Below are 23,923 nucleotides of genomic sequence, written 5' to 3' on the forward strand. Positions count from 1 at the left end.
ACTTTACGATGTGAAGTTCTGTAAACAATACGATAGTAAACTACATTATGATTTGTTTGTCCGTTGTTTATTGGCACAATTTATATATAATAGAGTATACGAGTTGTAATATAGAGAAGTAAGGGACGTAAAAACATTAAACGAAAATGTATGTTGTAAATACTTTGATATTTCATTTGAAGTGGATTTTTATTTTAAGAATGTTGAGGTTATGACATCAAAACAAGGTTTTTAACAATAAAAAAACATCTGTATATGTCATTTTTAGATTTCTTAAACATTAAATAAGAAATTATTATATTATCTTATTATTGCTCGAAACGTTGAAAAAAAGCATGGGCAGAGAAAATACAATTTAATAAATTATGTCTCTCTACTACATGTAAGTTTTACAAAGTACAATATGCATGAATCGTAATCTTAATCACATTTATATAAACAGAATTAATTACAAGTTATTTTAATTTTTTTTATTTTAACGTTCAAATATAAATAGAAATGTAGTAGTTTATTATTAAAATTTAAAAAGAAGGTTTCTTTTGTTGTGTTTTACAATGTCATTTTAAAATAATTTATTCTAAATTATATTATATTATATCATAAGTGAATGATTCTATATTTTGAATATTTATTTCCTTATTTAACAATTATATGTAATATATGATATTAATTTTCTTATGTATTTTTCAGCTGATATTAATAGTATGAAGCCACATACATGTTGGCTATATGTCTCTTTATTATTACTACTTAATATTGTGATTCGATCATCCCATAATCAAGTAAATTGTTTATTAGAAAAAAACAATTCTGTAAATTCTGAACTTAATAATGTACCTAAATTACCATGCCATGGCAATAGCCCTGAACAAGTAAAAGTCCATTTTAGTAGCAGAATTGTTGAAAATGAATACATTGTTGCATTTAAAGGCTATTATAAACCACATACACGTGAAAATTACATAAAAGCTGCATTGAATTCATCTGGTATTCATAAGTGGAAAATTTTATTTCGTGACAACTTGGCTAACAATTATCCAAGTGATTTTGATGTTGTTCTCTTAGAAGAAACAGATAAACATAATGGTCTTAATGCTTTGACTGATCATCCTCTTATTAGAAGAGTAACTCCTCAAAGACTTGTACAAAGAAGTTTAAAGTTCGTCAACGCATCAGAGGATGCAGATTTTCTAGAATATAAAAATTTCAAAAGAAAAATTAACAATTATGTGAGTTTTTATATTAGACATTTTAATTTTAATTTGTATAATCAAGATAATAATCAATAATAATTTTATTTATCGTGATTTATATTGAATTTTAGAACAATCAGTTTTGGCAATCAACCAATCGTCACACATCACGTAGATTATTAAGAGCTATACCAAGACAAATTACAAGTATACTTCAAGCTGATGCTTTATGGAGTATGGGTGTTACTGGAAATGGAGTCAAGGTGGGTAATTTCGTTTGGGATATAGGTCTTAAGAAATTAAATAAATTGAAATAATATTTATTATATACATAATAATTATTATTAGGTAGCAATATTTGATACTGGACTAGCAGCTAGTCACCCACATTTTAAAAAAATTAAAGAACGTTCAAATTGGACAAATGAAAAAACACTAGAAGATGGTTTAGGTCATGGAACATTTGTAGCTGGAGTTATTGCATCATCTTGTATAGATTGTCTTGGTTTTGCACCTGATGCTGAACTTCACATATTTCGTGTCTTTACTAATACTCAGGTATGTTTATCATTATATTCAGTATATCTACTTTTCACTTAACTTAAAACATCAGAACATCCTTGCTTTTCACAGGTATCATACACATCGTGGTTTTTAGATGCATTCAATTATGCTATTCTTACAAAAGTTACTGTACTGAATCTTAGTATTGGAGGACCAGATTTTATGGACCATCCATTCGTTGATAAAGTATGGGAATTAACAGCAAATGGTGTAATTATGGTTTCTGCTATTGGTAATGATGGACCTTTATATGGGTAAGGAATTTTCTCTATATTTATTTCTCTTAATTTTATATTACACTAATAAATGGAATCTCATTTAATATAGCACCTTAAATAATCCTGCGGATCAGATGGATGTCATTGGAGTTGGTGGAATCAACTGGGAGGATCAAATAGCAAGATTTTCGTCACGTGGTATGACTACATGGGAGTTACCATCAGGATATGGGAGAGTAAAACCTGATTTAGTTACATATGGATCAGGAGTACGAGGTTCTGCATTACAAGCAGGTTGTAGAACCTTATCTGGAACTTCTGTTGCTAGTCCTGTTGTAGCTGGAGCTGTAGCACTTTTAGCCAGTGGGTTTGTACAAGCAGATGGATCTGTTAAACAAAGAGTAATTATATATCAAATCCTTATCTTCTTGTACATTTATCTCTTCTATAAATAAATATAGATAAATGTTTAATAACAAAATTATTATTTTAATTATTTTAGATTACTCCAGCAAGTATGAAACAAGCATTACTTACTTCTGCACGTCGTTTATCGGGAGTTGGAATGTTTGAACAAGGTGCTGGAAAGCTAGATCTTTTACGAGCATTTCATTTTCTACGTTCGTATACACCTATCGCTACACTAAGCCCGAGGTAATTACTTTCTTATATTATACAGTTCATTATTTTAATATTAATTATGATCTATAAAATGGTGTATAATATGATACATAAACTATAATGCACATTATTAGTTATATAGACTTAACTGAATGTCAGTATATGTGGCCATACTGTACACAAGCTGTATATCATACTGGTATGCCTACAATTGTAAATATAACTATAATAAATGGCTTGGGAGTATCTGGCCATGTAACAGAGCTTGTATGGCATCCGTATACCGGCAATGGTAATGGTGAGCGAATCGATGTATCAGTAACTCATAGTGATGTTCTTTGGCCATGGTCTGGATGGTTAGCAGTTGCTATAACAGTTCCACCATCAGCTCGTGGTTGGCAAGGCATAGCACAAGGTTGAAATTACTTCTATTTCTAATATATTAAATAATACTCTATAATATTATTATGTTAGAATTTAATTCTATAAATAGGTCATATATCAGTTACAATTGAGTCACCGCCGAGTGATGGAGAAGAAAAAGTAAGACAATCTAAAATAGAATTACCCTTAAAAGCAAAAGTTATTCCTACACCTCCCCATCAGTAAGTATAAGAAAGAAGTTTTGGTTATAGTATAGAATTTTGCTATACAACTAAAATTGAATAACATTTCCTTAATAGTAAACGTATCCTATGGGATCAATTTCACAATCTGCGTTATCCTCCCGGATACTTCCCGCGAGATGATTTGCGTGTGAAAAATGACCCACTTGATTGGAATGGTGACCATATTCATACTAACTTTAAAGATATGTATCAGCATTTACGTAATGCTGGTTATTATTTAGAGGTACTTGGTGCTCCATTCACTTGTTTTAATGCCAAAAATTATGGTACCTTACTCATTGTCGATAGTGAAGAAGAGTTTTTTCCTGAAGAGGTAATATTATACGTGTTATATAATGTTCAATAACATTTTCTGGTAATGTTTAATTAATTTAAAATTTACAAAAAACTATGTTTCAGGTAGCTAAATTAAGGAAAGATGTAGAAGAAGAAGGTCTTTCTGTAGTCATATTTGCAGATTGGTATAATGTCACTGTTATGAGGAAAGTGAAATTTTATGATGAAAATACTCGGCAATGGTGGATACCAGATACAGGAGGTGCAAATGTGCCAGCCTTGAATGATTTACTATATCCTAACTGGGGAATTGCATTTGGTGACCAAGTACGCAATGGTCAATTTACTCTTGGTCAACATCCACCTGTTACTTTTGCTTCTGGTACTACAATCACTCGGTATGTGATATAATAAATATCATAGCTAACTGTTTAAATTATTATATATATATTGACTTTAATAATGAGATAAAATATGTTTTTTACATTTATCAAGATTTCCAAAGGATGGAGTTATTCTTTATGCAGAATTACAGGACCAAGGGCAGGAACTTTTGCTTGAATCAGAATCAAGGTCTACAATCCCAGTGCCAATTCTCGGACTTTTTCAAACCAACGGTTATGTAAATATGAAAGAACTGTATAATGACAATTACAGTAACAACGAGATAGTGGGGAAAGAAAATGTGGAAAAAAATAATATGAAAGACCAAGCAAAAATTGTATCAGGTAGAATTGTAGTATATGGGGATTCAAATTGTATCGATGACAGCCATTTACAAAAACGTACGTTTCTTTCATGAAATCTTTAACTTAGTAATTATATTATTTTTTATTCTTCAATTAAAACTAAATGTTATTTTTTAGCTTGTTTTTGGATGCTTGATGCTATACTGGAATATACAACAACGGGACACATCGCAACTGTTTTTACAGACGAAAGTCAAACTAAGGCAAAAGTTCTTGAGAAATCTAGTATTTTAGACAGTAATGAATTACCGCAACGTATGGAAGGAAGTTATTTGAAACGTCATAGTAAAGTATTACTGCCTGAAAATACTAATGCTGGTCATATTAGACCACTTCCATCTTGTCCTACTATTACTCCTGCTATTCCAAAACCTTTAAACGAATCTGTCCCTTTGTAAGTTATTATAAATGTTATTAAATTTCATTCGATAAATAAGTACATTACAGTATGACTTTAATTTTATTTCAGAAATCTTTATAAGCCTCAAAAACTATTGTCTGTTGGGGACACAATAGTTGCTGTAAATCCAGTTTTACAAGATTCAAGTCCATTATGGCTTAGAAGACGTGTTGGAGGTGCAAATATTCCTACATTACATCACGCAGATCGAAATAATATTGATGAATTAAAACAAAATGATCAAGATAATGATATAATACTTACAAGTAAGTGGAGTTACATGGGAGGAATAATAATTGTAGCAAGTATTTTTTTTTACTTATTAAATCGATGGAATTGCTTAATAACAAAAAGGCATTCTCGAAGAAAACGAACAGTCGGTAGATTACGCAGAGTTATTCAAACAATTTCTCTACGCAGAGTGCCTCAAATGTGACTGTGTATTTGACATACCTTCAACTAATGCAAGATAATGTTCAATTATCTGTGGTAAACGCTTAAAAATATAACAAACTATATTATGTGCCTTTAAATATATAGTACTCAACATAAATCTAAAAGTTACATAAATTATTTTGATAAATTTTATGTGTTGTTGATTAATTTTGTATAGCGCAAGTTTCTGTTGATATACAGGTATAGAATGAAAGATTACCCTATTATTTCGTTTATTAAGCATATAAGTGAAAAATAAAAATAAGGAAAATACAAACACTTTACATATAAAAATATACATACATTAAAATATATTAGTAAAATGCATGGAATAAAGTAAATATAAATTTGCACGATAAATTATAAAAACATCATTTTAGATTCAATATTGACAATATTTTATATGTTTATATTTTTTCAAATACTTTAATATTTTAATTAATAGAACACTCGTTTACTTTAGATTAACAAATATATATATATATATATATATATACACAAAATGTATTATCAACTTATTAGTAATTTGTGGTTATAATAATTATTAGATTTTGTATAATGACATCATCATCCATTTTTGTTACAAACAAGTAATAATATAATATTATTAGCTTACAAATGTTGCTACTTTGTAATATAGGCTACAAAAATTCCATAAATAAAACTGTTTTTATATATAAAGCTATTTAATTAATGACACAGAAATGATTTTAATGTTTACAATGTGTTTGCAATGAATTTTAAGTATATAAACATAATATTTTTTATATAAACATAATATTAATTACTTTTAGAACATTCACATTAAAATTATATTTTAATTATAAAATGGATTATATGTGACCCAATGTGCCCTATCTTGTTCTGCTGCAGATTTATGAGTCGTAAAAATACTTTTGAATACTTCTGATGCTTTGGGATCTTTAGCAACACTGTAATTATCTTTAACTTTTTTATATGCTGGATCTTCAGCTTCAGTCCTATTACTATTGACCTTCACAGTACCATTTTTATCTTCTTTCCTCATTTTTTTCTTTGGTACTTCCTCTTGTCTAACATCTTGCGTTTGATTATCTTCATTATGTTTCTGTTTTTTAGATTTTTTCTGAGCTGTTTTTCGTTGGGTCATATTTTCTTCCATTAATTTAAGATCATCACCTTCTGCATTTATAATAACAATATCTGTTTCATTAAAAGGCTGTTGACATTGATGACATATCTGAAATACATTATAACATAAAAATCTCAATATGTTTCTTTTAACTTTTATACTTATAATAAAACTGCCTACCTTACTTCTGACTTCCTTAAGGGCTCTTTCACTCATTACACAGCCACATGACCATAAAAAGCAGAATTTATACTTTCCATTCATTTCTAGCCCAATAAGTGGACAAATATATGGACTCTTTCTTTCATCAATATAACAATCTCCTTTTTTTGCTTTGTTACCCTCAAATGCTGGATTAGATGTTAAATTTAAATTCTTTACATCTTTCAAAGTTTTAATATGTTGTGCTGATTCTGGAAGAGTATTTCGATCAAGGAGGCCTTCTAATACAGACTCTTTACTATAAAGACGACCTAAAGCACAACCAACAACTGGTGACTGTAATGGTAATTGTTTAATTGTACAGTGTCTCCATTTAAATGCTAACTCTGCTTCCTTATCTTTCTGCAATTGATTATAAATAATTATATATAATTTTATTTCAGTTAAATATACAGTATGATAAGGAATTAATTTTTGTAAACTAAAATTGATGATGTTTTATATATTTCATTCTTTTTTAAATGGATGATATATAATAAACCTTATTACATAGATAGTATTACGTAGAAAATTACCTGCTCTGGTTTCTTTTTAACTCTTACGAGTTCATCTCTGCGAGGAATAGTTCCACCATCGCAACCCATGATATATCGTAGACTAAATCAAAAATACGATTACGATCTTTAATCCTAAGCAGATCTGTGTCAAATGCTGTTATGGACTATACGGCAACCAACAATCTTCTCTTTGTCACAATGTCAAAAGCACGGTGTAAGGTGTAACCAGAGAGAAAATTTCCTCTCTAGTGCAATATAAGTTATTACTAAAAAGTACTAATATATAACACTGGATACGGTATACAGTTTACGGTATCTCAACCAGAGATAAGTACTAATGAATAGGTGTAAAGTAGGAGATGAGACCTCTCGCTGTGCATATGCACATTTCTCACATCCAACCAAAAACATTGGAGTGTGCGTATAGTTCCGCTGTTTAACCGCTAGAGGCAGTAATTCGTGAAGTGTAATTTGATTGAATTTCTCCCATGCTCATTGGCAATCTTTCTACTCATCTCTGGTTCCAAATCAGCTGATGATTCTTTTAGTTTATGCTTTAGTTGCCGGGCGGGTCGTAAGACAGCAGCACACAATTGTCATCACGTGAGGTCACAATGGTTTCTGATATAGTTTCGACGACTGAGTGATTAGAACAGCGAATGTTTTAAATTTCTAGAGAAATTCAAGCATCTACCGTGTTTTGCAAGTAAAGGTACAAATTGAAATATCTGGGGTAAGTAGAAGCAATTTGTTTCGCGTTTAAAATAAATCAATGATCGATAAATTACGATTAAATGGAAAGTGCTTTTAACTCATGTTTTATGATTAAGAAGAAATTGAAGATTATTGTCAAATATAATATTAAGATTGTGATACTTGTTTTTGAGCCACACAATGTAATATATTGTGTGTTCATTATATTGATTGATATTAAGTTTCCAGATTGTTCGAAATTTAGTGTACGACGTATTTTTTATGAAAACGATCAAATCTATTGTATTATCGATTTTATACTGGTTTAATAGTGGACGCCATTAAGTCATCTCAATTATAAGCTTGACTTTGCACTAAACATTTTGTATAGTCCTATGAATTTAAGACCATCTCTTTTGTAATTTTATGAACACTTGTCATTTCCATATATTGATCGTTCTGTAAGTTCGGCGCGCCATTCTTGCACTTAGTATATGTCACGTGGAAAGCGCGCCTAATTACATAATATAATACTACAGTGAAAGAAATATGTTGTGCCACACCCCCTTTTTTTATTTCATTTTTCAAAGCTTTGCAAATGTTTCAATTGTTTAGAATTCTGAATTTTGCACCACCATTTACTTATACACGAATAAGTAACGAATCCATGGACGATACTCGTAGAATTATAATGTTAATTTGATAGATTAGCTACGTTTGATAGACAAACAGGTGATTGTTGACAAAATTTTTTTCTACAGCCAACTCTCAACTCAAAAATGTATTTATCATAGATAAATTATACGATTATTTTAATACAAAATACCATTTTAATATTTCTATAAAGATTTGAATAAATATATAGAAAATTATTTGATGTTTATATGTTTGAGAAATGTTAAAAGATTGAATAAAATTTGCTATACAAAATATAATACAAATAAATAGATATATAACACTATAAAATATGACAATTTATGTGAATGAAGTACATACATAATATTTCTACAATACAATTTTTCAGATATACTAAGTCATCTATATCGGAACATTGTTCAAAATGACAGAATATTGGTTAATATCCGCACCTGGAGATAAAACATGTCAACAGACATGGGAAACCATGAACAATTTGACATCAAAACAACATTCTTTGTCTGTCAACTACAAATTTCATATCCCAGATTTAAAGGTGGGAACATTGGATCAATTGGTTGGCTTATCAGATGATCTAGGAAAACTTGATGCTTATGTTGAACAAGTAACACGCAAGGTGGCAACATACCTAGGAGAAGTTTTAGAAGATCAAAGAGACAAGCTACATGAAAATCTTTTGGCTAACAATAGTGAGTACAAATATTAGTGTGTTTATGTTTTTAAAATTTGCTTTATAATTTAAATTTATATATAATCTATTCTTTGATATAAGAGAACAGATTATTGAAAAAGTCAAGGATTCAAAATTATCAACTTTCTATTCAATTTTGCTTTAAATAGAATGCTTCAATATTAAAGATTTGTCAAAATATTGGTATTATATTATTATATCATGGTATTTTATCTTTTTGAATCCTTACAAACAGGTATCGATCGATTTTTTGTGTATGATGTTTTAACAATAAAATAATATTGGTTGGCAAAGACATCAATGAATACTATACACAACACAAAACATGCACACAACTTAGAATTTTTCTTTAACAATGATCTTAAACATGTATCAGTTGATTTTCTAAAAATTTTAATTTATTCATTGATAATAATAATAATAGCACGATTAGAGTCTTTGATCCTTCTCCTCAGTACCCTACATTAATAGATTGATAGATGGAAACAAAATTTTGTCTGTGTACGCTAATAATCAAATAACAACAATATTATTTTTTTACAAATTGTCTTAATAGACATGTTTTTTTATTGAGGATAATATGCAGGCAAAATACTTGTGGCTATAGCACACAGTAATTAACATTCTTAAATATGATATGTACCATACATCTTCTTTATTAAACTTTTCAACATTTAGTTGAAAGAATCTGTATTATAAAAGCTTTTCCTGTAATATATTAAAATGTCTGTTCGAATGTAAAATATTCTAAATTCTATATAATAAATAAACAATCAAGTAATTTGAACAATTATCCTTGAAAGAAAAACATTAAAAATTATATGCATATTTATTTTTATGAGTAACATAGTCTATGTCAATCTGTTATAGTCAATATGATTATTACTTAAGTGCATAAAATCAGTGTTTCTTTTCTTTACCTTTTTCAATTTTTTACTTTATTAAAAAATTAAGAATTTTAGTTAATGTGCAAGATATGATGGTACACATCATATTTTGGCATATGATTTACATATCTGTAGAATGCTTATTACTATAATTGGATTAGAATTCATTTATTTTATTATTTATAACAAATATTTTCTCATATTTATGGTGTTGCTTGGCTTGCTTTGTTTAATTTGGACCACATTAACCCTATTTCCCTACCTTATTATTTTATTAACAAATGCTCATACATGTGCACCATCAAAGATGTATAAAGCTACAAAAAATTTTAATACACAAACATGCAGTATCATCATATATTAAAATATATGTAGAAGAAATATTTCAAATATACAATGATTTAGAGATATAGACCACATTTTTTATTAAAAATTTACAAAGGACGCAAGGAGTTGCTTGGGTTACTGTGGTCACCAAGCTCGAATTAGTTATTACAAGGATTCTTTTCCTTTTTTCTTCAGTTATTTTATACCCTTGGCATTTGCAATTTAAGTTGATATTATTGCATATAATTTGCTCATTTTGTCTTCAGTTCCTTTATTCATTTTGATTATGTCTTGTTTACCTTTTGTTTTCGTTCTTTCTTTCTTTCATTCTTTTGTTGCTTTTGCCATTTCGGAGTATTTAACGGAAATCTTCCTTTAAGATCTAGATGGTACTTTATTTGCAAAATGTAGTAACGAAAAAAATAGGAATTAACAAATTTTTAGCAAGTATAGTAATTTTATTAATAACTGAATATTGTAATCATGAGGTGCATAGTTTTTATAAATACAATTGTTTAAATATAGATCTAACTTACTATTTTTTAGTAAAAACTGCATATCTCACTAGTTTCTTTTGTTACAAACGTAAACGCGATGCTCTTAATATGTATACTCACTAGTGGAATAATAAAAATTAACATTCATTTATGATGTGTAAAACTATCCATTTATTAAAGTCGTATTTCCGTGATTAAATTTTTAATGAAATAGAGAGGTTGTCTATGCGCTAAATACTCCGTGACTTCTCTTTTATTTTTTTTGAGTTATTTTGATTGAGTTTCGACAGCATTGTCGTTAGGCATTTGCGTAGGACGCAATAATAGTTGAACGAGACGTAAGAAAAATCGCGCGGAGATTGGGACTGGGCTGTAATGGATAGGTCAAACGTCAGTGGATGGGGAGAGCTCGAGCCCCGAAGGGGGTCCGGACACCCCGCCAAACACCCCCGTCACCCCATCACACAAGTCTTCAAAGGAGCATCACAAGCAGTGGAAGGAATCGGAGAAATGTGAACCAGAACCAGCCGCCTGTTTAGGTCAGCATCATCACCAGCGTCATCATCATCACGAGTATCATCATAGTCATAAACATCACAATCATCCTTCTGAAACCGAAAAGAAATCATCATATAGTCCTCAAGGAATCTGTGATGTCAGATCATCAAATGATCCTTTATCAGCATATTCATGCTACCATGCGCATTGGTGCGCTGCTTCTACCTCTTCCACACCTATTCCTAGTCCTACTCCCACGAGTCCGAGTCTTTCCCTTTCATCAAACTGTAGCAGTGAAGGAGAGACTAGATGGCAGTCGGCGACACGTCATCGGACTACTGAGAAAGCAGATCGATCTACCTCCAATCGCAAATCGCTCGGCAATGACGACGACGAAGACGATGCGGACCAAAACAACGACCAAGACCAAGACCAAGACCATAGCGGCAATTTGCCCAATCCAGGTACCCGTCCTATCACCGCCAGGTCAACCCGTCGAACCTTTTCTCCCAACATAGCTGCGAGACTTGTTCAAACCTACTTTCCTGTGCACCTCGTGATTCGCCCGTTTAGCGACCGATTCTTGTCTTGTCTTATCTCCTTTGGAGGTAGATATAGGAGAGAAAGAAAGTGAGAGAGAGAGAGAGAAAGAAAGAGAGAGAGGTTGTCATTTCATAGTATTGAAAGTTTTGAAACAATGATCTTCGCATGCAGCTTTTGCTTAGAGGAAAAAGAACAAGAATAATTGAAACTCACGTTGTTTCAGTTTTTCCCAGTCACTATATATTGAAAGCGTCTTTATGATCCTAGTGCGCATTTCCTTCAGTGTCAATTCTGCACAACTCTGCACTACATATATGCAATGTTTGTAATGCTAAAATATTTTATGCCAAATCTTGCCTCCAATGTAATAAATTATTTCAAATCTTCTTAAATGTTAATGTGCTATGTCAAATGAGAAAGCATTGCTTATTACATATTTTATTTTTTATTTTTTGTCACTGTAATAAATTTTCTACACTGTTATAATTGAATTTGCATTATTCAAAAGACACGATTTTCTTTGTATTAGTGACTAAATATATGTTACATATTTGTATATACTTTGACAATTTAAGAAAAAAAAGAAAGAAAGAAAAAATATTAAAGCACATTATAAAAGTCATGACAATCTCTCTCAAATGCTTACAGCATACACCAAGTGAGACAGTACCAAAAGGAAAAAGATACTTGGCTTAGTTTACTTAGCTTGTGATTCAAAATACAGAAGCCTAGTATATCAAATATTTTGTGTTGTATCACAATAATTTCCTCGGTGATATTTCTACAATATTTCTTGTGCACGCAGGAATTAAAAAATTGGAAGATAACAAAGACAGCTGCCCATGTTCTAGCACATTTTAATTGCAGCAAATGTGCGTACATTCTTAAAGTTTATTTTTCGGGAAATGCTCTAGTTTGTTTTAAGTTCTTAGCTAGTTCTTTTTCACTCCTGCGTCCTAATGATGAACAAGTACAAAACACATTAAGGGACTATCTAATTTTGTGTTAAAATTCATTTTTAATGATATGAGAGTGTTCTATTTGATTAATATTTTTTAGAAATCATTCAATCAATTGTTCCAGGTGCTGTGGACGAATGAATGAACACATAGTATATTACCTCAATCATTATCAACTTTATTTTTCTTACATTTTAACTGCTTCTTTTTTATAACTTCTTTACTTCATGTTCTTTTACACCATACTTTGTTTCAATTTTCCTATGTATAACATTTTTTATGTATTATTTTTAAAAGATACATGTTTAAATAAATACTAAATTTACTAGAGATTACTCATATACAAAAAAAAAGGAAAGTTACAATATGTTAGTATAATAAGTTGGTCTGATGTAATTATTTTGTCATTACATTAAGTTACTTAAATAATTTATATATACCATTATTAAAGTTAAAATTTATGATTGTGAATCAGAAAATCTTGTGGATTTAAAATTCATATCCATAAATACAGACTAAAGTATGGTTTAAGAACAATTATAAGAAGTATGCTATATTTAAAACACAGTTACACAATCTTAGTAATAACTTTATTTCTTTCAATACATTTTTTAGCATTTTCCTATACCTAGCTTTTATATGCTTTCAAACCATTACTTTCTATAATTTTCATAGAAAGACTATTGCACAAACTATAATACATGTATTCATATGTATTATGGACGTTAGCACAGACTACAGATGAGACACAATTAATAAAAATTTTAAAACACTTATCGATCGGTACATGGACTTACAACATACTGTTTCGCATGATAAGATAAATTTTAATGACAGTATGGTGCTCAGTACCCTTCAACACTACAAGTTATCCATATCACAGAGAACATCCTACTGATCAACTTTTATAAAATACTTCATAAACAGTTGGCATGAAATGCTTAAATATTTTAGTTTAGCTGTATACTATATCTATGTTACTATTGTTCATGCTACACCATTTAGGTCTCTAGTATACACAAATCAAACATGATATCTTGAAAATAATAATTAAAAGATACAAACTATTTATATAGCATTGATCATCATATTTCAGTAGTTTTCACTGCATTCATACTCTAATGAAACAAGTGTACATGCGTATGCGTGCATGCGTGCGTGTGTGCTTATTCATAAAAAATTATCCATTGACAATTTCATGAAAGGACATGATAACAGTTCAAAATCCATCAGTAGTTACAGAGTTATCATAAATTTTGTTTGAATGAATATTTTGTCAAAAAGCTTTTTATTGATAATAAAAAAGAAATTGCAGTGGAACAAATCTTACAACATTGAATTAAAGGGACTAGCTGGAACTACTTAATTCTGAAACTTCACGATTCATTCAAACGTGATTTACGAGTAATTCTTTTTCATTACAGATGTATAAATTAATTGATTTGAGCTAATGTCTACTTAAAAATGTTATGTATTAAAAAGAAAGATCAACTTTACTTAAATAAACTGAATTTTACAATAAGAAAGAATTGATAACATAAAATGCTTCTATACATTAATGTTTGCATGCTGTACTTTTTTGTTAATGTCTCGCTTATTCTTGTAACGCTAATAATAAGTAAGGAGCGTACTAGAATCAAAAAATGAGTTTAGTAGAAACAGTCTTTCTCTGTTATCTTATTATTATCAATACTCTCCTTATCACAGAGTCAATCTACAAAATTATTTTAATTGTGGTTCAGCTAAAATTAATTTAATTAGATATGTACTCATATGCATAATTTTATTGTACACATGCAGATTTATAATTTTCTTTTCTTTTTTTTAACTAGCATAAAAGAAACATAATATAAGTAGAAGTAATATTATTTTCTTTAAAAAGAAGTTTAGAATTTTCTATCACTTTTCTTATGAACATAAAAATATAATAAAAATGTGTAAAAAAATATGTAAAAATGAAAAATGTAAATATTACAGTTGATAAAATTAGATGTTACAGATATATTTCTGCATTTGTACAATATATCTACAATTCAACAGAGCTTTATCATTTCCAGCTTATAAACTTTATCAAATCATTAAAAATATATTCAGTATTCCATTTATAAACACACTTAAGCATTAATTATACTACATGTAATTTAAACATTGCATGTTACTTATGATTCCACATTTTCAAAATTGTACCAAGCTCTGTTTGAATATTTATATAGAAAATGAAGATGGTTATCTCACAGAACAATTACACTAACATTTTAAATTTACTAGGTGATCTACCATCATATATAACTCGATTCCAGTGGGATATGGCAAAGTATCCTATCAAGCAATCATTGAGAAATATTGCTGACATTATCAGTAAACAAGTGGGTCAAATTGATGCTGATCTTAAAACTAAATCTACAACATATAATAATTTGAAAGGAAGTTTACAAAATCTTGAAAAGAAGCAAACGTAAGTTACAACTTTTTATTGCCCAACATTTCATATATGTAAATTATTATTGATTTTATTTAAGATTTTTATATCTTGAAAGTTATTTAAGGAAGATAATTGTTATTATGTAGAGGAAGCTTATTAACCAGAAATTTGGCAGATTTAGTGAAGAAGGAACACTTTATCTTGGATAGCGAATATTTAACTACTTTGCTTGTAATCGTCCCAAGGTAAACTTACTTAACAAATTTTGTAATTGCTGCTATTTCTTTAGATGATACAAAATTTTTTCTATGAAATGTTTAGATCAAATTTCCAGGAGTGGCATAGTGGATATGAAAAGTTAACAAAAATGATAGTACCACGTACCACACAACTCATCGCTCAAGATGTTGAGTATGGATTATTTACTGTTACTTTGTTCAAAAAAGTTATCGATGAATTTAAATTACACGCACGTGAAAAGAAGTTCATTGTTCGTGATTTTACATATAATGAAGAGGAATTAGCAGCAGGTACCTAATATCTTGTTACAAACTTCTATTTCTATTTATAACAAATACTTTCTTTTTATTTACATACAAATTAGTTTATACAATCTTTAGTTTTGTAGTAGAGACATTAATATTATTTGCAATTATGAAATTTATTAAAATATGTTATAGGAAAAAATGAGATAACAAAATTGGTAACAGATAAAAAGAAACAATTTGGGCCTCTTGTACGTTGGTTAAAAGTTAACTTTAGTGAGTGTTTTTGTGCATGGATTCATGTTAAAGCTTTGCGCGTATTTGTAGAATCTGTCCTAAGGTAAATAATCATTTGATATTGTAAAGCTTACATATAATCACATATCAATTAAATTATGACTTATTAGGTATGGATTACCTGTAAATTTTCAAGCGATATTATTGCATCCTCATAAAAAATGTGCAAGGCGTTTACGTGATGTTCTGAACCAGCATTACGCTCATTTAGATTCTTCTGCTACAACATCATCTGGTGCACAAGGAAATCAAGATGTAAGTTGTAACGTTTTAATAATAGATTATTTTAAAGGAATTTACTTTGATTTCTTTATAAAAATTCTGGCATGTATTACTTAATATCTTTTTCCTATTTGTATGTTCAAACAGAGCGTGGATATACCAGGGTTAGGTTTTGGCCAAAATGACTATTTCCCTTATGTATATTATAAAATCAACGTAGATATGGTTGACAATAAGGTCTAATTATTGGAGTGATGAGTCTATTTTCTTATATTTTAAATATCCTTTCATTTACATAAAACATACTTCCATATCTCCAGGTACTTAAAGCAGATGTGTACAAAGTAGTTTATATGAACTATGATCATTTCTGTTTACATGAACTACGACATATTGCATTGTTTAAAACTTTGCTAAGATCTTGATTTTCAATGTAAATGTAATTATTATTGATTCACTTCCAGGAGTATATCAAATATTTACTCAAAACTGATATTTTTATAGTACACCAAAATGCCTGGAGAGATGTATGTACTTTGATATTAGCTTAATATAAACTATGCATAATAGAATGCACAATCATTTGTATAAATTTTAGCAGACGAATTTGAATACATCTTTCAAATTTTCTTTTTTTTTTAAACAGGCTATATTTGATTGAACAAAAGACATTAGTACAAATGAGACTCATAATATGATTATATATTTTAAATTTGCAGTTTTAAAAAAAATTGAATATATTAAAGATTAACAACCATAATAATCACATTCTACGTAAAATGCCTGTATAAATGTACCAAAATTCTCACAATTAAATATAGCACAACCTATTTTATATAGTACTACATGAAGAGCAAAAAATATATTGTGCCAGAATAGAAATTCTGCAATGTAGAATTGTATTATGTTATGTATTGCTTATAAAATTAAGACCATTGTGAATATTGTTATAAAGAAGAAAGTGCATCTTGTTACAAGAACATATGTCATAATATCTGTTTTGATTCAAATGCTTTTACCATGTTCATTCAATAGGTCTTCATAATGCATATTGTATTATGCGACAACTAGTAAAATAAGTGTTATTGAAGTGTTAAGATACTGTAAATTTATTTCACTAATATTAAAAACTAATGTTTTAACAATGCAGAGTGTATCAGATACATGCTAATATATCAATGTTACTTATTAAAAACTATAAAACTGCAAAACATTAGTGGAACTCTTGAAGTATTATTATTAACATTATCTTTCAAGTTCAAATGATATATAAAGCTTTTCATTTTATAATAAATACAATTGAAGTATTAAATATTGATTTGAAGGCTGCACAAAAATGAAAAGTAATATACGGAATCGCTATGGTGCATGTTGTTTAAACAGGTTGTATTATAAATACTTTATGTATAGAAACTATGCTTTGCAATATTACTTTAAATATTGCTTAAATTTTATTTTTTTCGAAATGGTATTTTTAATACAACGATGTAAATCGAATTGTATGTCTGAATATATTCAATTTTATTCTATACATACATTTGAGAAATAGAATGGTCTACAGATATAATATTTTTCCTGATTTAAGCAAACATATTTTAACCTATGGGAAGATAATTTAGTTTATAATTTCCGCTCGAATAATAATCATTAATTCATTAGTGTTTCGAAGCGCATTTGTATTTCAAACTGTAAATTATTATACAGTTGACGATAAAGTGTTAAAAAGTAAACGAAATTTTATCGTCATCGAATAAATTTTATAAAAGAAAAGTTTTCCTATGTGTTAAATAATGAAAATGTTCTATGTATTAAAAACATTATATGTATCATACTGATAATTCTGAAAATGTATTGTTTTATATACTCCAAAATCAATTACAATATTATATTAATAATATATAATTTTTAAATTCCAGTTGTAAAAACATTTCAGTCACAGTGATGACAATATTAGCTGAATCATAACTGTATGTTAAATCTATGAATAAATGAATTCTTAAATGGAGTACGTGATCAAGAAATTACTCTGTTACAATTTATGTACACATTAAATATAAAGTATCATTTAATCATCTCGCTCTCCCTCTCTCTTTCTTGTTGACTATTTAGATTAACTAATATTGGATAACAAATATCGCATTTTATTTTAATTATATTATTTATTACAACGAACAATATGTATTCTTAAAACCTTTATAAGTGTATAAATTTCAGTTTTTGTTATCAAACTTAACATAAATCCAAAGTACGAAGTAGTACATTATTACGGTTACATTACAAATACACAAACTTATAAAGTATGAGAAGAAACATTACTACTCTGACATAATTCCTGGAAAAAGAAGAAAAATTTAGTCTTATTTTTCTGTAATATAAAATTATTTATATTTTCTTTGCTACTTAAGTACTTTATGATAATTACATGTAAAGCATCAATTTCCTTGTCCCAATTTTTTTCACCAATACGTTTAACTGCCTTTATAAGTAAATGTCTTATTTTACTAACATTTTGTTTAAATACTTTTATTACATCAGCTGCATGAACATTATTTTCACAATCTCTCCAGCAATCATAATCAGTTGCCATTGCTACAACTGCATATAGAAGTCCAGCTTCTTTTGCCAAATATACCTTATTTAAAAATATATTTTATGTAAATTTACAAATTAGTACAAAGAAATTTGAAAAGAAATGTAGTACCTCTGGACATGTAGTCATATTAACTAAGTCTCCTCCCCATAAACGCATTGCATTACTTTCAGCTTTTGAGGAAAATCTTGGTCCTTCTATACTTACAATTGTTCCTTCTTTTCTTATGTCATACCCTAATTCTTTACCAACTTCAAACAATATTTGAGATGTAGTTGGATCAAAAGCTGGTTCCATTGGCATATGGCACACTCCTAAAATTTGATACTGTAATATTTATTTGGGTAGGATTGATAGTACGTTATTAATATAATATTGAAATCTAGTTTACCAAAATATTTAGGTGAAGTACCATCATAAAAGGTAATACTTCTCTTTGTTGTCCTATCTATGAAACTATCTGGAACAACTAATTGTCCTCTATAAATAGTTTCCTGTAAAGAGCCACATGCTGTTGAAGCAAGTATATGAGTACATCCAGCTAAGCGGAGAGCTTCAATGTTTGCACGATAATTTACTGCAGTGGGATTTGTTATATGACCTGGTCCATGTCTATATGCATTTAATTATTATTATTTATAATTTATTATTATAATTTAAAATTTTTTGCTTTAAACTTTTATTCCAAAAAAAAAAGAAAGTATTTAAAACATAAAGGAATGTATGATATATCATTAACTTATTTTCAATAATCTATTCATTCTATTTTCAAAATTCATTTTTAAAAGCACAAATGTTACCTTGATAATAATACCACGTCTACACCATTAATATTTCCATGGTAAAGATCGCTAGATGGAAATCCAAACTCATTTTTAGCCTTTTCTCGCGTAATTATAATTTGACAATTTAATATTTGATTTTGAGGGTCATCTAAACCTGAACCACCGATTATTCCGACCTAAAAGTTTGTAGAGATACAATAGCATTCAACTTAAAAAATAAAAGCCACCTATTTGTCACGTGACAGTTTCAAAACATGAAATTGTTTATACAATTAAACAATATATTTTATTAACTATACAAATATTTACAAATATAATAATGCAAATATATAAACGATTTAAAAAAGATATAGATAATTTATTTGCCGAGCATAGTATCACTATAAATTAATTAAATATAATTTCTCAAATTTTTTAATACGAATAATCTTACCTTCACTTTACACTTGGCCATTTTTAACTTTATTCGATGTTATCTAAAAGTTTTCGATATACACCGAATTTAAGTTACTGCTTTAAAAACTACAAACGAAGTATGGAGAAAGCTCAACATTAAATGTATTTTTATATCACTGATAAGAGTCTTGACCCTTACTATTTTCAACGTTATCGTATAACGTTAGAGGTATAAGAGTACGCGTGTATTTGGGATTGGAATGGATTGAAAGACGTTCGGGAGGGATTGGACGGAATCTGCTTCCAGAAGTTTCGAAATTCCGAAACTGAATTCAGTTATCAGCATAAACCATTAAGATATATTCCATGAATACGAGGTTATGTGAAACCGCGTAAAGCAATTTGATCGCTGTCATAATGAGGTTTTTGTATGTAACACCAGTATCGGTTGATCGGTGTACTTCACTTTTCTGTACTCCTCTTTACCCTCGCAACAGGCCATGATTTCATGACCATTATGTAGTGACACTGACGAGGTACATAGGCACCCTGATCGCCCATGTAATTTCGTGTCACATGCGACGTTATCGATCCAGTAAAGTAGTAGTTAGGATTGAAACTACGTTTTTGTTATAAAATTACAAGATATAGAATAAGACAGCTAACAAAGAAAATATAGAACTCTATACTTTTGTAAATGATCGGAACGATGATTTCATGCATAACCTATTATATTCTTAACATTTTTCCACGCGTCTCCACCTGTTTCCGTCTAGTCAAATTGAAAATCGCTTTACAATAATTTAGATATGTGAATGGAACTTTATCCGAATCTTTTCCTGTATCTCGTAGGTGATATAATCATTAACGAGTTGTCTATGATAATTTCTATGTTCGCTATAGGAAATTACAGAGGACGTAAGAAACACTCTGATTTTTTGGCAGGTCGGTATTTCATAACCTAAGACACAAAATTCCATTTAATGTCATGTTTATCCTGTTCTTAGCAGAGAGGAAATCTTTTCTGTTCTTAATCCATGCTGTATACTCGTCTTTTGTCAATGATAGTGACAAAATGATGAATGCTGTGAGGGCGAAGAAGAGTATAGAAAAATGAAGTATACCAATTAACCGGTAGTGGCGCTATATACTAAAGTCAATATGGCCGCGATCAAATTGCTTCACGCGGCTTCACGAAATTTCGTATCCATAGAATATATGCCAGTGGCTCATGCTGATATCCGAATCCAGTTTCGGGATTCCGAACGATACGAGTATGTCGAGAGTCCATCTGAACTTCTTCCGGTTCGTTCCGAATAAGCCTTATAAAGAATGAAATATAGTGTGCGTCGGAGTAGGAGTGGATGCATGCTCAAATTAACATTCAAATTTTCAAGTTCAAACATTAAAAATTTAGACATATTATATTACATTTTACAATTTAGACATAATATAATTACTTAATAAAAAGAAATTTTATTGAATCAATAAAAAAAGATTTTCTTTGATAATTCATATTGAAGCAGTATCAATAGTTTCATACACGGGCAGCTTAATAAAAATAAAAAATAGAAAAAATATTAAATTTCAAAGTTCTCCCGCATTTTCTAAACGTTTAATTACTTTCCTATATTCTTCTTCTAAACTGTTGTATTCTTGGTCAAGAGTTTGCATACGTTGCTCCAATGTAGGTAGAATGATGTCCATATGTTTATTAATGTTCTTCAACGCACATTCAAATTTTACCAAATCATTTTGTTCACGTCTGTATGGAATATTCAATCTCCTTTTTATATCTAATCTATATCTACGATATTCTTGCTCGTTTGCTAAATCTGTTGCCCGTAATCTTAAAATTTCATATACTCTGCGAGCTTGTTTCTAAAAATGAAAATTAATATTTTAATCTAAAAATATCTCTTATAGTGAAAAAAATATAAAACATACGTTATTAATCTTGAATTTTTCTTTAGCCTCTTCACCCATCGCTTTACTATAACCTTGAAGTAGATATTCTCGTGAAAAACTAGATAATTTACTGCAATTCATTGCATCCACATAATCTCTTAACCGTTGAAACGTCGCGGAAGGGTTCTCAACTACAACAATGATGACAATGCCTTACCAAAATGAACTAGATTTACTGAAATAAAAGTATTTAATCAGGCCCCACTTTTGTTTTATTCTTTTCAAATACAAATTTGGATTTTTAATGATTATGTGTTTCTATGTTTTCATTTACCTGTTATGTCTTTGACTTGACTTCTTCCAGTATACTCGCAGTAAATAGCGTGTAACAAACGTGTACCAAGACCTATATTTTGAAATGGTGGTAATATTAAAACTTGAGCTATACGAGGTCTAATATGATGTGGGTATGCATAGTATTGATATACAGTAGCAAAACCAGTAGTTGCATAGCGAGCAGTACCATCTGCTGTTATATATTTCTCAAACCTGTTCCACAAAAAGTGATCTATTTAACAAAATAATTTGTCATGTAATCAATAAGCAGCATAAATTAAAATCATGATTAAACTTACATATTAAAATAATGCCACCGCTCATCGTCAATGTCTATAAAATTGGCAGCATCTATGTACCATAATACAAATGTACGGAGACGTTGATGATATTCTTTAAAACCGTTATAAGTCATGTCTGCTTTGTAAACTTCAAATTTTCTTGTACAATTTTCATCTATATTATTTATAAATTTTGATTAATTATTTAGATTAATTATGATATAAAAAAAGAATATATAATATTACAAGACATTACCACTGATAGAAAATGAATGTAGCAGTTCACCATGAGGTATAAATATTTCATCTTTCTTTAAAGATTCAATAAATGCATCTATGTTGGTATGTATTTGTGGAGCTAATTTCTCAGCAATGTTAGGCAATACTTCGTCAGCTTCGACTCCCTCGTAAAGTACTTTATTTATTTTTTCTGAATAACTCATACTTAAATATGTTTCTAAACAACCTGCTGAGTAATATAACTTTACTCTGAGATCCCGGTAACCAAATATAGATTCACTGATAAACAAAATTAATAATTAAAAAACGAACATAATAAATATATTTAATATAATCTATAATATTTATATAGATTTCTAATAATACATATTTCAATAACAAACCTATCTCCAAATACTTGATGGGACATTTCTGGTTTAAATGTATTTTGATCATTTTCTATATCTTCGACAGAACGTACTAATTTAAATTCCAAAGCTTCATTACTGCTGACCACCAAATTCTTTAAACGTACAGTAGCTGGATCTTCCATATTATATTAATATTAAAATAGATAACACGAATTAATCTGTAAAAAATAAAAAATTAGAATTGTATTACTGATAAATCTTTTACAAATAAAATTACAAGTAATGAGTAAAATTATTTTATTATTATAGATAAAATTATTTCACACAAATATTTTCGTGGTTATCCATGTTTAACTGAATTTGTTTATATATATACATATAAACAAATATATATACATACACATACACAAATATATGTATATACAAATTTGACCTTAACAAGTTACCGCTAAATAACATTTATAGGTTATACAATATATATTTCAGAATTTAATAAATTAGCAGGTAAAATTTTTTTATCAGTGTAAAATAGAATAAATATAAAAATGTTATTTTCAGGTATAAAGTTAAATTAATGCTTATTAAATAATTTCTTAAGTTTGTATTTATTTGTAAATGTTTTCCTGATTCTTTGATTTAAAAAATCATCAAATTATCAACATTACATGTAACATTATCGCAACAATATACCTTCTTTCAATAATTGTGTGTAATTTATAGATATAGATCACTACTTTTTATTATTTTTCCGTAAACATAACTATAAAACAACTTCGCGCCAAAAATAAAGCGGTTATTTAGGATAGTTACAACCTCTTCGAAGATTAAGAATTGACTGGATTTTATGTTCCAAATTCTTGTAAGTCATTGGTTATTCTGACTGGGTACCTTATAGATTAGTATTCTTAAATACGAAAACAAAATTTGACATCACATTAATATCA

The 23,923-nt window shown here is 28.9% G+C and overlaps 5 protein-coding genes and 1 long non-coding RNA gene across 10 annotated transcripts; 3 read left to right on the top strand and 3 right to left on the bottom strand.

Moving 5' to 3' along the window:
• The first annotated feature begins 9 nt into the window (after positions 1-9).
• Positions 10-5,238, top strand: LOC126922084 (membrane-bound transcription factor site-1 protease). 2 transcript variants are annotated; one of them, XM_050734298.1, is made up of 15 exons: positions 10-148; positions 269-382; positions 691-1,229; positions 1,325-1,456; positions 1,542-1,751; positions 1,827-2,011; positions 2,085-2,376; positions 2,478-2,629; positions 2,731-3,011; positions 3,090-3,201; positions 3,280-3,538; positions 3,625-3,899; positions 3,997-4,286; positions 4,368-4,644; positions 4,720-5,238. In XM_050734298.1, the coding sequence occupies exons 3-15, from the start codon at positions 705-707 to the stop codon at positions 5,084-5,086; spliced, it is 3,357 nt and encodes a 1,118-aa protein (XP_050590255.1). In that variant the 5' UTR covers positions 10-148; positions 269-382; positions 691-704; the 3' UTR covers positions 5,087-5,238. The 2 variants fall into 2 exon arrangements, with proteins under 2 accessions (XP_050590255.1, XP_050590254.1); XM_050734297.1 differs by having other exon boundaries at positions 97-382.
• Positions 5,239-5,301: 63 nt separating this feature from the next.
• Positions 5,302-7,239, bottom strand: LOC126922112 (replication termination factor 2). Its single transcript, XM_050734383.1, has 3 exons — positions 6,934-7,239; positions 6,377-6,760; positions 5,302-6,304 (listed from the first exon to the last, which is right to left on the bottom strand). Exons 1-3 carry the CDS (start codon positions 7,000-7,002, stop codon positions 5,903-5,905), a joined length of 855 nt encoding a protein of 284 aa, XP_050590340.1. The 5' UTR covers positions 7,003-7,239; the 3' UTR covers positions 5,302-5,902.
• Positions 7,240-7,474: 235 nt separating this feature from the next.
• Positions 7,475-17,964, top strand: LOC126922096 (V-type proton ATPase subunit C). 3 transcript variants are annotated; one of them, XM_050734348.1, is made up of 9 exons: positions 7,475-7,648; positions 8,633-8,954; positions 11,051-11,629; positions 14,936-15,122; positions 15,236-15,334; positions 15,411-15,619; positions 15,770-15,914; positions 15,982-16,126; positions 16,241-17,964. In XM_050734348.1, exons 2-9 carry the CDS (start codon positions 8,669-8,671, stop codon positions 16,334-16,336), a joined length of 1,746 nt encoding a protein of 581 aa, XP_050590305.1. In that variant the 5' UTR covers positions 7,475-7,648; positions 8,633-8,668; the 3' UTR covers positions 16,337-17,964. The 3 variants fall into 3 exon arrangements, with proteins under 3 accessions (XP_050590305.1, XP_050590308.1, XP_050590306.1); XM_050734349.1 differs by lacking the exon at positions 7,475-7,648 and adding an exon at positions 8,064-8,340; XM_050734351.1 differs by lacking the exon at positions 11,051-11,629 and having other exon boundaries at positions 7,483-7,648; positions 16,241-17,238.
• A 268-nt stretch (positions 17,965-18,232) lies between these two features.
• On the bottom strand, positions 18,233-20,405 carry LOC126922111 (S-methyl-5'-thioadenosine phosphorylase-like). The gene is made up of 6 exons (XM_050734381.1): positions 19,902-20,405; positions 19,484-19,644; positions 19,075-19,295; positions 18,795-18,997; positions 18,516-18,725; positions 18,233-18,425 (listed from the first exon to the last, which is right to left on the bottom strand). Exons 1-6 carry the CDS (start codon positions 19,920-19,922, stop codon positions 18,384-18,386), a joined length of 858 nt encoding a protein of 285 aa, XP_050590338.1. The 5' UTR covers positions 19,923-20,405; the 3' UTR covers positions 18,233-18,383.
• A 255-nt stretch (positions 20,406-20,660) lies between these two features.
• On the top strand, positions 20,661-22,083 carry LOC126922125 (uncharacterized). Its single transcript, XR_007712656.1, has 2 exons — positions 20,661-20,809; positions 20,875-22,083. It is a non-coding gene; the product is annotated as an uncharacterized LOC126922125 (long non-coding RNA).
• LOC126922104 (histone acetyltransferase type B catalytic subunit) lies at positions 21,254-23,834 on the bottom strand. Of its 2 annotated transcripts, none has more exons than XM_050734366.1 (7): positions 23,670-23,834; positions 23,013-23,197; positions 22,646-22,908; positions 22,408-22,564; positions 22,107-22,321; positions 21,812-21,963; positions 21,254-21,745 (listed from the first exon to the last, which is right to left on the bottom strand). In XM_050734366.1, exons 2-7 carry the CDS (start codon positions 23,159-23,161, stop codon positions 21,452-21,454), a joined length of 1,230 nt encoding a protein of 409 aa, XP_050590323.1. In that variant the 5' UTR covers positions 23,162-23,197; positions 23,670-23,834; the 3' UTR covers positions 21,254-21,451. The 2 variants fall into 2 exon arrangements, with proteins under 2 accessions (XP_050590323.1, XP_050590324.1); XM_050734367.1 differs by lacking the exon at positions 23,670-23,834 and adding an exon at positions 23,257-23,278.
• Positions 23,835-23,923: the final 89 nt, after the last annotated feature.

Source organism: Bombus affinis, chromosome 11, assembly GCF_024516045.1.
Source record: "Bombus affinis isolate iyBomAffi1 chromosome 11, iyBomAffi1.2, whole genome shotgun sequence".
NCBI classification, from domain to species: domain Eukaryota; kingdom Metazoa; phylum Arthropoda; class Insecta; order Hymenoptera; family Apidae; genus Bombus; species Bombus affinis.

Coding starts and splice junctions, on each gene's coding strand:
- LOC126922084 (XM_050734298.1), top strand. CDS start 705: ATGAAGCCACATACATGTTGGCTATATGTCTCTTTATTATTACTACTT. Junction 3,202..3,279: donor ATTCCTACACCTCCCCATCA/GTAAGTATAAGA, acceptor TTTCCTTAATAG/TAAACGTATCCTATGGGATC. Junction 4,287..4,367: donor TGACAGCCATTTACAAAAAC/GTACGTTTCTTT, acceptor GTTATTTTTTAG/CTTGTTTTTGGATGCTTGAT.
- LOC126922112 (XM_050734383.1), bottom strand. CDS start 7,002: ATGGGTTGCGATGGTGGAACTATTCCTCGCAGAGATGAACTCGTAAGA. Junction 6,761..6,933: donor TTAAAAAGAAACCAGAGCAG/GTAATTTTCTAC, acceptor AATCAATTGCAG/AAAGATAAGGAAGCAGAGTT. Junction 6,305..6,376: donor TTAAGGAAGTCAGAAGTAAG/GTAGGCAGTTTT, acceptor AATGTATTTCAG/ATATGTCATCAATGTCAACA.
- LOC126922096 (XM_050734348.1), top strand. CDS start 8,669: ATGACAGAATATTGGTTAATATCCGCACCTGGAGATAAAACATGTCAA. Junction 15,620..15,769: donor TGAAGAGGAATTAGCAGCAG/GTACCTAATATC, acceptor AATATGTTATAG/GAAAAAATGAGATAACAAAA. Junction 15,915..15,981: donor TTTGTAGAATCTGTCCTAAG/GTAAATAATCAT, acceptor ATGACTTATTAG/GTATGGATTACCTGTAAATT.
- LOC126922111 (XM_050734381.1), bottom strand. CDS start 19,922: ATGGCCAAGTGTAAAGTGAAG. Junction 18,726..18,794: donor ATATGACTACATGTCCAGAG/GTACTACATTTC, acceptor TTTTTAAATAAG/GTATATTTGGCAAAAGAAGC. Junction 18,426..18,515: donor AGGAAATTGATGCTTTACAT/GTAATTATCATA, acceptor TTCTTTTTCCAG/GAATTATGTCAGAGTAGTAA.
- LOC126922104 (XM_050734366.1), bottom strand. CDS start 23,161: ATGGAAGATCCAGCTACTGTACGTTTAAAGAATTTGGTGGTCAGCAGT. Junction 21,964..22,106: donor TCAAGTCAAAGACATAACAG/GTAAATGAAAAC, acceptor TCATTGTTGTAG/TTGAGAACCCTTCCGCGACG. Junction 21,746..21,811: donor AAAAATTCAAGATTAATAAC/GTATGTTTTATA, acceptor TTTCATTTTTAG/AAACAAGCTCGCAGAGTATA.